Source organism: Macaca thibetana, chromosome 8 (assembly GCF_024542745.1).
Source record: "Macaca thibetana thibetana isolate TM-01 chromosome 8, ASM2454274v1, whole genome shotgun sequence".
Taxonomy (NCBI): domain Eukaryota; kingdom Metazoa; phylum Chordata; class Mammalia; order Primates; family Cercopithecidae; genus Macaca; species Macaca thibetana.
Window position 1 is genome coordinate 39,361,166 of NC_065585.1, and position 13,835 is coordinate 39,375,000.

Here is a 13,835-nt window from a genome sequence, read left to right on the forward strand (position 1 = left end):
GCCTATTTCACTTCTGCCACTATAATTATTGCAATCCCTACTGGTGTTAAAGTTTTCAGCTGACTTGCCACACTCCACGGGGGCAATATTAAATGATCCCCCACAATACTTTGAGCCCTAGGCTTTATTTTTCTATTTACCGTAGGAGGCCTAACCGGCATTATCTTAGCAAACTCATCTCTAGATATCGTATTACACAATACATACTACGTTGTCGCCCACTTTCACTATGTTTTATCAATAGGAGCTGTCTTCGCCATTATAGGAAGCTTTATTCATTGATTCCCTCTATTTTCAGGCTACACATTAGACCAGACTTATGCCAAAGCCAATTTTATTATTATATTTGTAGGTGTAAATTTAACCTTTTTTCCACAACACTTCCTTGGCCTATCCAGGATACCCCGACGCTACTCTGATTACCCCGATGCCTACACCACATGAAACACCCTATCATCTCTAGGCTCCTTTATCTCACTAGTAGCAGTAATCTTAATAATTTATATAATTTGAGAAGCCTTTGCCTCAAAACGCAAAGTACTACTAATCGAACAACCCTCTACTAGCCTAGAGTGATTAAATGGCTGTCCTCCACCCCACCACACATTTGAAGAACCAACCTATATTAAACTGAACGAAAAAGGAGAGAGTCGAACCCCCTAAAACTGGTTTCAAGCCAATCTTATAGCCCCTATAACTTTTTCAATAAGGTATTAGAAAAATTATTTCATAGCTTTGTCAAAGCTAAATTGTAGGTCAAGCCTTATGTATCTTATATGGCTCACCCAGTTCAGCTAGGCCTACAAGACACCACATCCCCTGTCATAGAAGAACTAATCACTTTTCACGACCATGCTTTTATAGCTATATCTTTAATTAGCTTTCTAGTCTTATACGCCCTATCCTCAACACTCACAACAAAACTTACCAACACCAACATCACAGATGCCCAAGAAATAGAGACCATCTGGACTATTTTACCTGCAATTATCTTAGTCCTAATCACCCTTCTATCCCTGCGCATCCTGTATCTAACAGAGGAAATCAACAACCCCTCCATTACTATTAAATCAATCGGACACGAATGATACTGAACCTACGAGTACACAGACTACGGAGGCTTACTCTTTAACTCTTATATACTACCCCCACTATTCTTAAACCCAGGTGACCTTCGACTTCTAGAAGTTGACAACCGAGTAGTCCTCCCAATTGAAGCCCCCGTCCGTATAATAATCACATCCTAAGATGTCTTACATTCATGAACTATCCCTACACTAGGCCTAAAAACAGATGCAGTGCCTAGACGCTTAAACCAAACTATATTCACCGCCACACGACCAGGCGTCTACTATGGACAATGCTCAGAAATCTGTGGCGCAAACCACAGCTTCATACCAATCGTCGCAGAACTTATCCCACTAAAAATCTTTGAAATAGAACCTGTATTTACCCTATAAACCCCCCCCATAAGCCCTTAAAAATACTTTACAGACCCGCTGTACAGCTATCCTAGCATTAACCTTTTAAGTTAAAGATTGAGGAACATACCCTCTACAGTGAAATGCCCCAATTAGATACATCTACATGATTCACTACTATCATGACGATGCTCCCCACACTATATCTTATTATACAATTAAAACTGCTAAACACAAATTACTATCAACCCCCCTTACAAAAAAACCCTAGCCTACAAATCCACAATAATCACTGACAACTAAAATGAACGAAAATCTATTTACCCCGTTCTCAACCCCAATAATCCTCGGCCAATCCGCCACAATTCCCATTATCCTATTTCCTACACTGCTAATTCCAACCTCCAAACGCCTCATTAACAACCAACTAATCACTATTCAACAAAGCCTGACTCAACTCACTCTAAAGCAAATAATAGTAACTCACAATACTAAAGGGCAATCCTGAGCTCTTATACTAATATCCCTAATCACCTTTATTGCCATAACCAACCTCCTAGGACTCCTACCCCACTCATTTATGCCAACCACCCAACTTTCTATAAACCTGGCTATAGCAATCCCCCTATGAGCAGGCACAGTGATTGTGGGCCTTCGCTTTAAAACCAAAAATTCCCTAGCCCATCTTCTACCACAAGTACACCCACACCACTCATTCCCATACTAGTAATAATCGAAACTATTAGTCTACTTATCCAACCAGTAGCCCTAGCTGTACGACTAACCGCTAATATCATAGCTGGTCACCTACTAATGCATCTGATTGGAAGCGCTGCACTAGTATTATCAACCATTAGCTTCCCCGCTGCCTTACTAACTTCTATACTCCTAACACTACTAACCATTCTAGAAATTGCAGTCGCTCTAATTCAGGCCTATGTCTTTACACTCTTAGTCAGCCTTTACTTACACAACAATACCTAATGACCCACCAACTCCATGCTTGTCACATAGTTAAACCTAGCCCCTGACCATTAACAGGAGCCCTATCAGCTCTCCTAATAACATCCGGCTTAGTTATATGATTTCACTTTTACTCCATCACCCTACTGACACTAGGCCTACTAACCAATGTACTAACCCTATACCAATGATGACGCGATATTGTACGAGAGAGCACTTATCAAGGCCACCATACAGTACCTGTCCAAAAAAGCCTTCGATATGGAATAACATTATTCATCATCTCAGAAGTCTTCTTCTTCACCGGCTTCTTCTGAGCGTTTTACCACTCGAGCCTCGCTCCAACACCCCACTTAGGGGGTCACTGACCACCAACAGGCATTACCCCTTTAAATACCCTAGAAGTACCTCTTCTAAACACCTCTGTACTACTCGCATCAGGAATTACAATCACCTGAGCCCACCATAGCCTCATAAACAATAACCGAAAACAAACAATCCAAGCCTTACTTATCACAATTCTACTGGGCATCTACTTCACCCTACTACAAATCTCAGAATACTTTGAAGCACCTTTCACTATCTCCGACGGTATTTACGGTTCAACATTTTTCGTCGCCACAGACTTCCACGGACTTCACATCATCATTGGATCTACATTTCTTCTTATTTGCCTCATTCGCCAACTATTATACCACTTCACATCAAACCACCATTTCGGCTTTGAAGCCGCCGCCTGATACTGACACTTCGTAGATGTTGTCTGACTGTTCCTCTACCTTTCTATCTATTGATGAGGATCCTACTCTTTTAGTATAACTAGTACAATTGACTTCCAATCAATCAGCTTTGATAGTATTCAAAAAAGAGTAATCAACCTAGTACTAGCCTTAACAATCAACACCCTTTTGACCTCACTACTAATAATTATCATATTCTGATTACCCCAACTCAACTCCTATGCAGAAAAAACTAACCCTTACGAATGTGGATTTGATCCCCTAAATCCCGCTCGTATCCCTTTCTCAATAAAATTTTTCCTGATCGCCATCACTTTTCTACTATTCGACCTGGAGATCGCTCTACTACTATCCCTACCATGAGCCCTCCAAACAACAAACCTTCCAGTAATAATCAAAACATCTATCATATTTATCATCATCCTAATTCTCAGCCTAGCCTATGAATGAACCCCAAAAGAACTAGACTGAGCCGAATTGGTAAGTAGTTTAAACAAAACAAATGATTTCGACTCATTAAATTATGATAACCATACATTTGGTCTTTATCACTCTTCCATAATGCCTCCATGGCAAGGGTGGCAGAGAGGAAGAATTATGCTGAGGAAGTAGAACTGACTAGAAGTCATGAACAATGCTTGGTGACTAGATTCTAGAACAGACGAATACGGCTTTGCTTTGCTTCCAAGCTTCTGTGTCAGGAATGGTTTCATTCATCTACACAGGGAACAGAGGATGGAGGGGTGATGTCTTCAGGCCAGGGCATGTATAGGGTGACCAAATCTGACCTTGTATTGTGCAAACTCAGGACTTTCGTAGAGAAAGGGGTCACCATCCAGAGGGATGCCAGATAAAAATGTACAATGGGACTAAGCCAGGCAAACAGTGGCACATGTTCACGTTAGACATGTGGAATCTGATATTGCTGTAAGAAATACAGAAGAACATGGGATAAATGGCAATGGAGGCCTAAAACTCAGCAGAAATGGCTGAACTTATAATTTGTGAACTGTTATTTATGGTTGTTGGTGGAGCCCACAGTAGTGAAGGAGATGGCTCAGGGAGATCACATTAAAGGCGATGAGGAGAAAAACTAATGATCAAATTCTAGTGAAGGGGAAGTAAGGGTAGCAAGTATAATTTCAAATTAACATTTAATTTAAAAATTATATACTACTACTGTTTATTATTTAACCCCTCCCTTCCAAGTTAATTTCATTTACACTATTCATGAGGCTACACAGTTTAGTAAAGGGTCCATTTAAGCAGGATGAATTTAACTCACTAATTCCAGAATGAAAGCAAAAGCTCTCTGCATCTACGCTAAATTATTTGACATAAATAGTTGTCTTGCTACAGAAAGCAAATAGAGTACACTTTCCACTATAATTAGAATTAAATACATTGGAGCTTCCCAATAACATCAGATACTCCTAGAGTCTTTGGCAATAAAATCCTTTTGCCTCAGATTCAGGTTGGGCCCATGTTATTTCCAGTTCCTCACTATCAGAATCAAAGTAAAGATCCAGGAAAGAAAATAGGCACATTTACCTTAAGGAAATCCAATAATACTAGCTTAGATGGAAGTACTATATCATTGATTGAATGCACAGTAATTTCAGACTCATCTGATAATTTCTTTAATCTAAAGGATGATTATTACAGCAAGAATCTAATTACAGTTGAATATTTTATATTTTAATATCAAGACATCATTGCCTCTCTGGATTTCTTTTCTGCCTCATTCAGGGTCTCAGAGATTTTAAAGTATATTTTTGAGTAGATGCAATTTTTTGCTTACCTACTAACTTCAGAATCTATTCTCCTCTTAAGATGTATCTGCTACTCATGTTTTCTCATAGAGCTAGATAAAAGCAGATCTGTCTAGAACACAGATTTTGGGACCCCAGACCACTGATTTTCTGTCATATGAAGTGTCATTCTGTGACACAAAAATACAAACTAAGTTCAATTTCTTTTTTACAAAATAAAATCACAAAGGTAAATTTGCCAGGGCTTATTTAAAAATTCTCCATATAAAGTTTTCTAAGCTTATCATGCATTTCTATTTATTTATTTATTTATTTATTTATTTATTTATTTATTTATTTACCTTTTTGCATTAGCAGATGTCTTGATTTATCCAGGATACACTTCCTTTTTGTTACTATATCTAATCAAACTTTGATTTTGTATTCTGTTTCTTCTTTTCAAGTTTTTAAGTCTATGGCCCTTAAAGAATACCAAATTTTTTCTAATATAGAAGCATTAATGAAAGGTGCTTGCCTTCTCATAGCTAAGTAGCCTTGAATATTATTCAACTCATGTAGAATATCAGCTTTGTGTGTGTGTGTGACATTCAGGAATCTGACTTGAAATGGTTGGAGTTAAGGGTTCTTTCTATACTCCCAGGAAAATTGACCACACACACACACACACACACACACACACACACACACACACACGAAGATAAAATGAAACCACAACACTGAAGGAAAAAGGTCTGTTCCTGGTTTCTTGTCAGTAGACATTTTTTTTCTTCCATAAATTTCCATCACCTCTAAAGCTGGGCTACACAGCACTGAGCACTTACTATTGACAATAGCTGTGGGCAAAATAGAAGCCATGGCAGCTTGCTGAGGAAGCAGCTGAATTGAGTCCAGCAGGCGTGCAGGGTACATCCCTTCTGTGAAAGTCATCTGACTGGCAGCTTGTAGCCTTGAGTCAAAATCCACCACAAAGGCAATTAGCTCTTCACCCTCAGAGATGGCCTTCGTAGTTGTACACCAAAGCTGACCCCCTATTAAGAAGAAAAAAGAAAAAGATAATGACATAGGATGCTTGAGTCTGTTGTACACTAGCTTGATGTCCACATGTTTTTCACACCGGTTCCTACTGGAGTGGAGTGTTTGATCAAGGCAACAGTTGTGCTCCTTTTGCCTCCTGTGTGGAAAATTGTACTTTTTGCATTAAATGAACTGTTTAGTGACCAGAAGTAGGAGGAGACTAAGAATCAAGTACAGCATAAACATAATTTGTACAGATTTTTGTCAATTGTTTGCTTTCTGGGGCTTGCCTGAATCAGTAACCTTACCAGTACATTGGGATAGTACCTAAAAAACAGCATGGTAAGGACCCAGCTGCTGAAATTTATTTCCTGTGAGCATTTGAAGTTATTCTTTCTGTATTTTATGAAAGTAAGAAGTTATTTATCTCTCTCCTTCTCTTCCCCCCCATGAAATATTTCCATCATATCAATACCAATGCCCACACTACAGAACAAGTAAACAAAAACTCCTGAAATCTAGAAAATTAAAGTGAAATTCAGGTAGTTATACTCGGCTATGTCTGCTGCTGTTTTTTTGGCTGAATGATCTTTACTTATATAATATTATGTATAATGTAGCTTCTTCATCTCCATTTACCCTGATTGAACTTCCTGAAATGAAGATATGCCAAAAATCCTTTTCAAAAAGGCTCATTTAAATAAAGATTTGTTTAAATGAAAAGAAATGTCTCTTCAAACACTAAGATATACTCTGACACTGCACTTCAACAATCACATGTTTTGCATTAAAAAGAAAAATTAACTATGCAAGTACATCTAATGTATTGGGATGTGATAGCAAATGCTCATTTATTTTACATGTTTAGACAGGCGAAGCACTTATATTTTGTTATCTACACTCTCAGGCCTAGATATATATCCTATACAGTTATGCCTGAAATAATGTAGCATACTTGATATGTTATAAAGCTTTTTTTCCATTGTGTATAGATTGGAAGGCTGTGTATTGCACTCATTAAGCAGCCAAAACTTGTACCCATTTTGATAAGACATATTGCTCTGTTTATCTTTCAACATAACTGTCTTTTCAACTGCACTTCATTTTTTCTACCCTTAGAGCTGATGGTTTTTAAACAACTTGTGGTAAAACTGGTGGAAAAGATAACAACAGCATATGATATGGCAGAGTTGCCCAGAAGAATCAGAACATTGTTTTAGAGAAACGTTGGGCAATTAATTAAGCCAGCTGATTAAGTTTTAAAGGTAAGGAAACAAAACCATCTGTGAGAGTATATGATTGTTTTTTTTGTTTTTGTTTTTTTTTTTTTTTTTTTTTTGAGACGGAGTCTCGCTCTGTGGCCCAGGCTGGAGCGCAGTGGCCAGATCTCAGCTCACTGCAAGCTCCGCCCCCCGGGTTCACGCCATTCTCCTGCCTCAGCCTCCCTAGTAGCTGGGACTACAGGCGCCGCCACCTCGCCCGGCTAGTTTTTTGTATTTTTAAAGTAGAGACGGGGTTTCACCGTGTTAGCCAGGCTGGTCTCGATCTCCTGACTTCGTGATCCGCCCGCCTCGGCCTCCCAAAGTGCTGGGATTACAGGCGTGAGCCACCGCGCCCGGCCGAGTATATGATTGTTAAAAAATAAAGCTAAGACTACAGACCCCAAATTTGTGTGAAAGTTTCAAAGTAACAATATACCGTTAAAAAATAAAGCTAAGACTACAGACCCCAAATTTGTGTGAAAGTTTCAAAGTAACAAACAAATATACTAAAATGCTAGAAAACAACTTTTTTTCACTTTGACACGAATGTATCTGAAAGCATACAAGTTTACCACAGTTGAATAAAACAGATTTATTTTGCTTTGATTTACTTCTTTTTCAAATAATAGAAGCTAAACCGTATCATGTCGAAATCAGAGGAGCAATGAAAGTGTGAGTGGTGGTATTTCTGCTGTTCTTCCCCATAGAAGGCTTCTGCGATTAGCTTCTATGTCTTCTTCTTTCCCTTATGGGCATTCAGATCCAAACTACTTGCAACTGTAGACAAGGTAATCATTTAATCATTTGCACCTTATCTTTCCACTGAACTACAGTTTATTGAGGCTGTGTAATGAAGAGGTAGGGGAGACACAGCAAGAAACCACAACTCAGGTTTAGTTCATATGGTCTTTCAGAGTCACTAGACTTCAGTCATTAACTTTACATTATTGGTTAAGTCCAGTTATGTGTACCTTTCACAAAAGTAAGGAAAGAATTGGACTCAGGTGCCCAAGAGAAATTGAGGTTTTAGAGAAGATGCCCAGCCACAAATAATCTTTATCACTGTGGTAAGCTATAGGGTAGGACGACTCAAGAGTATTTATTCTCAAATTTTGAACCAAAAGATTTAGTAAATTAAGTAAAGTTGAAATCAAAAATACTAACTTCAAATAAAAGTGAACAAAAAAATCATTTGTATGCATCATTAAATGACTTGGCAGTTGTAATATATATTTGTGTTTTCAGATGTACCCAATAATGTTTCAAATTTTATTATCTTTATCACTTTATCTCATTTGATGGTTTAGTCAGAGTGTATCATTCTAAAAGGCTAAATTAGACTGAAAAATGTACTGTTGGACTTGATGAGAAAGTTATCTTTGGATTTAATCTTTCAAATCATTCACTAATCAGTTATTCATTGAAATCTCTGCTGCGTGCTAGGCTGGGCGCTATGGCTTCACATGCAGCTCTACAATTAGAATACACACATATATGCAAATATATTACAATACCACATTAAGGGTGTCATCCCCTAATGCTAAAGAGAATGTGAGAGGAGTGAGTAACTGCCCCTTCTTGGAGAAGTTAGGCAAGCTATCCAAGGTGATGTTTTTATTAGCTCATGAAGAACAAATAGAGGTAAAACAGCAAAAACGTGTAGGCAGGACGAGGCAGGTACATCATTATTGCCCTATAAATGAGCATGTGTGAAGGTTTAGAATTACAGAAAAGTCACCCCAGTGAGTAGTTGGGACTACAGGTGTGATCATCACTCTTGGCTATTTTTTTTTTTTTTTTGAGACAGGGTCTCCCTCTGTCACCCAGGCTGGAGTGCAGTGGTGCGATCTCGGCTCACTGCAAGCTCCGCCTCCCCGGTTCACGCCATTCTCCTGCCTCAGCCTCCTGAGTAGCTGGGACCACAGGCGCCCGCCACCACGCCCGGCTAATTTTTTGTATTTTTAGTAGAGATGGGGTTTCACCATATTAGCCAGGATGGTCTCAATCTCCTGACCTTGTAATCCACCCGCCTTGGCTTCCCAAAGTGTTGGGATTACAAGTGTGAGCCACGGAGCCTGGCTAATTTTAAAAAATATTTTTTTGTAGAGATGGAGTCTCACCATGTTGCCCAGACTGGTCTAGAACTCCTGGGCTCGAACAATCCTCTTGCCTTGGCCTCCCAAAGTGCTGGGATTGCAGGCATGAGCCATGGTGTCCAGCCAGGAGTATTTTCTTTGGGCCTGATAAGCTAAGTGGTTTATGTAGTTCATCTATTTTAATCCTGTCAATTACTCTGTGAGGTAGGTAATAGTTCCCTAGTTTGAGAAAACTGAAGCTTAGAGAGGATAACTAAGTTTCCCAAAGCCATACACAGGCTCAGTGGCAGAATTGTGACTTACACTTTTGTCTGTCCAACTGCAGAGTCCAAGCGTGCATGTGTGTGTGTTGTGTGTACATGCGTATATGTGCATGCACGGAAATAATGAATTCTGTTTTGAAAATGCAAAGTTTGGGGTACCTGACAGACTTCTGGTCAATTTATCTAGGAGAAAGATGGAACTTGGAGAAGACATACAGGCTGAAGAAAAAAAAATGTTTTGGAAGTGATCTGCACATTCTAATTGACCATGGATGCTCTCTGCATTCATGTGGTAACCCAGGGAGAGTATGGAGTGAAAAGAGGATCACCAAAGAAACTTGGGGTATCTCAACATTTAGGATGTGCACAGAGAAGATGAGATCATTAAAATGTACCAAGAGCTTATATTTAAATGTTAGAGGGAAATCCAGAGAATGGCACCACAGAAATCAAGGGTTGGATTTCTTTATAATTGTTTGGCTGAGTTTTTAGATGGTGAATTTAGAACATACAACTTGAGGGAGTCATTCATAGGAAGTAATAACCCAAATATTGTAACGTAACTTCAATTACGGATGCTAATAAAACTTTCAGAGTGTGATCACTCTTGGGGGATGTTTGGGCAATGGAACCAGACTGCCTAGGTGGAAATCTTGGCTCTGCCACTTATTATGTGTGTGACTTAGAACTTGTCACCTAAGCGTTCTACCTGTCAGTTTCTTCATTCCTGAAAATGCGAAAGATGATAAACAGTGCTGAACTCATGATGTTATTATGGGGATTAAATGAGCTAATATATGTGAAAGCTTAAGAACAGCACCTGACATATAATCATATAATAAATAACATATAACAAATGTTTATATAATTGTTAGCTATTATCGTTTTAGTTTAATCTGCTTGGGGCTATTATTATTCTCATTTCTTACTGCCCTGCTAAATCCAAGAGGAAAGAAATCTCACCAGAAAGAAAAGGCACACCTGTGAATCCAATGAGCAGATCTGTCTACACTTCACTGGAGGCAGCTAACTCATTTTAGAAAAGAAGAATACGGTTGCATTTGTTTGTGGATCACAAACTATTGTGGACCAGTTAGAAATAGTTTCTAGCAATCTTTGTGGATCTGAAGGGGCAGGAGAACCAGTTTCCTGTTTTAATGCTTCAGAGCTGAGATAAATATGGCCTACTTCAACTTACAATTGTGTACAGGGTAGTAGTATTTACGTAAATTAAGAAGCTATACAAGCACACGAAAATGCTAAGTCATGTTGACATTTAGCTACAAAATCTTGTACCCTTTGACCTCATGTTTAAAACAAACCACAGGATATTACATTTGACTTTAAAATGAGAGCACCATTATCAGAAGAAAATAAAAAAGAAAATAAGAAGTGTTGTTAAGGATGTAGAGAAACTGGAACCCTTGTGCACTGTTGGAGGGAATGTAAAATTGTACAAAATGATGAGCTATCCAAAAATTAAGACTAGAATTACCTATAATTTTAGCAATTCTACTTATGGATATATACTCAAAAGAAAGGAAAGCAGAGTCTCAAAGAGCTATTTGAACAGCCAAGCTCATAGCAGCATTGTTTGCAATAGCTAAAACGTGGAAGCCACCCATATAAGTATCCATTGACAGAGGAATGGATAAGAAACATGTGATCTACACGTACAACTGAGTATGATTCCGCCTTGAAAGGAAATTCTCACATATGCTACAACATGGATGAAGCTTGAGGACATTGTACTGGGTGAAATGAGCCAGTCACGAAAAGGCAAACAGTGTATGATTCCACCTACATGGAGTACTTACGGTATCCCAAATCATAGAGACAGAAAGTAGAATGGTGGTTGCCTGGGGCCGGGGATAGGGGGTTGAGGATTTAGGTTTAGCGTAAATAGAATTTCAGTTTGGCAAGATAAAGAGCTCTAGAGATGGATGGTGGTAATAGTTGCACAACAATGTGAATGCCACTGAACTATACACTTGAAAATGGTTAAGATACTACATTTTATGTTATGTGTATTTTATCAGAATTTTAAAAATCGAGAAAAAAATGAGGGTACTTTTTTTTTCACTACAAAACATCCTCTGTGAACCTAGAACATTGGCATAAAATTCTTAAGCCATAACTAAGAATAAGAATATAACTTTTAAAAAGTAGCTTCATATGAGATGATTTTAGGAAAACCAAAAAAGAAACCAAAAAAACCCCATAAAGAAACACAAAGCATAAGATCTTCTTCCTTCTCAACTTTCCTAGCAAAGCTATTTAACAAACCCCATTTGAAAGTCAGGCACCTAGTGAAATGAAGTTGCTGCTAAGAAGGAGTTCACTTTATTTGGCCATATTAACTCTTCTCATTTGAATAAACTTGGGAGACTTGTGTAGATCTGAACATTTTTTAACGATTTAGTTCCTGGTTACTTGATTGATGTGAGTTTCTGCCTGTGTTTCTAGTGCCAGTGGAGTGTTCCTGTTGACTCTCTACAGAGATGAAATTTAAGGAATCTGAACAGATGTTTTCTGTGGCTTTCATAAGAAGCAGTATGCTTAATGTGCCCCAAATTTCAACCAAGTGCATTTCCAATACACTAATCCATATTAATGCAATATTCATATGAAAACAAAGGGAATTCTGTAAAATTATTGGTTGGACATGTGGCAATGTAAATATATGCTCCATATCATTGAGTTCTGCATCCTTGGATTCAATCAAACTCAGATAAAAATATTACCCCAAATTACAATAATGAAGAACAACACAAGTAAAAAACCAATAAAGTTTTATATCAGGTACTCGAACATCCTCAGATTCTGGTGTCTGAGGAAGGTCTTGGAACCTATCCACAATGGATACTGAGGGATGACTGTATCCTTCATTGATAAAACTGTTACTATTTTGTTTACACTGCAATTCAAGGGTAAATGTTCTTATTTTAAGGAATTACACACTGATAGTGAAAAACAGGTGGCACCTGAAATCACGGAAAATGTATTTGTCCTCAATGCAAAGATGAACTATAAAAAGCACTTTATTGGTAAGTAAGAAAGTTTGGTTTGGGTCTGATTTCGTTATTAGTTACTGTGTGAGCTTGGACAATCGCATTACCTACATCAATTTTTTTTTTTTTTTTTTTTTTTTTTTTTTTAAGACGGAGTCTCGCTCTGTCGCCCAGGCTGGAGTGCAGTGGCCGGATCTCAGCTCACTGCAAGCTCCACCTCCCGGGTTTACGCCATTCTCCTGCCTCAGCCTCCTGAGTAGCTGGGACTACAGGCGCCCGCCACCTCGCCCGGCTAGTTTTTTGTATTTTTTTAGTAGAGATGGGGTTTCACCCGTGTTAGCCAGGATGGACTCGATCTCCTGACTTCGTGATCCGCCCGTCTCGGCCTCCCAAAGTGCTGGGATTACAGGCTTGAGCCACCGCGCCTGGCCTACCCACATCATTTCAAATGACAGCCTTAGACTAAATATTTCTCATCATCCAGTTGTGAGCATCTTTTTATGCTATTCGTCATGTGCTAATAATAGTAATAATCAGATTTATTAAGTGGTTACTATGTGCTACACACCTGCACTGTGCAAAAAGCTTTGCAGGAATTATCTTATTGATTTCCCCTAAGGAAGCAGTGAGGTGGCTTTTATTGATTCTCATTTTACTGTGGGATCATGATGCTGGAAGTGTAAGTTGTTCAAAGTCACACAGCTAGAAGGGAACTGGAAGATGAGAAGGAAATATGGGAGATGGGATTTGAATAAGGCAGTTTGGCTCTAGATTTTATATGAAAAACTAGGTGTCCCAAGCCATGGCGCCATCTGGTGTTCACTCTGTAACACTCCTACCTTCATTACTAAGTTTGAATAATTGGCACAGTTATCTCTCTGAAGGAATTTATGAAGCAGTATTAGGCAGGTTACATAGTTACTAGGTAGTTTTCAAATGCATAGCTACAATGTGGAGAATAAAATTTATGTGTGATGTGGAACTGACTCCAAGTTACTTTATTACTTTATTTTATTTTAAGATAGGGTCTCTGTCACCCAGGCTGGCGTGCAGTGGCAATCACGGCTCAGCTCACTGCAACCTCCATCTCCCCGCTCAGGAGATCCCCACTACAGCATCCCGAGTAGCTGGAATCACAGGCGTGTGGTACCACTCCCAGCTAACTTTTCTATTTTTAGTAGAGATGGGGTTTTGCCATGTTGCCCAGGCTGGTATTGAACTCCTGAGCTCAAGGGATCCTCCCACTTCAGCCTCCCAAAGTGCTGGGATTACAGGTGTGAGCCACCATGCCTG

General features: G+C 38.9%; 1 protein-coding gene and 1 pseudogene across 5 annotated transcripts in view; one reads left to right on the plus strand and one right to left on the minus strand.

The window, feature by feature from the left end:
* Nucleotides 1-13,835, minus strand: part of ZFPM2 (zinc finger protein, FOG family member 2) — a 503,464-nt gene that overhangs the window by 20,064 nt on the left and 469,565 nt on the right. For all 5 annotated transcript variants that reach the window (XM_050802222.1, XM_050802221.1, XM_050802224.1 and 2 more), the window contains one exon: nt 5,718-5,924. In XM_050802222.1, coding sequence (XP_050658179.1) covers nt 5,718-5,924 — 207 coding nt within the window. The remainder of the gene's footprint in view (nt 1-5,717; nt 5,925-13,835) is intronic.
* On the plus strand, nt 1,726-2,405 carry LOC126961654 (ATP synthase subunit a-like; annotated as a pseudogene).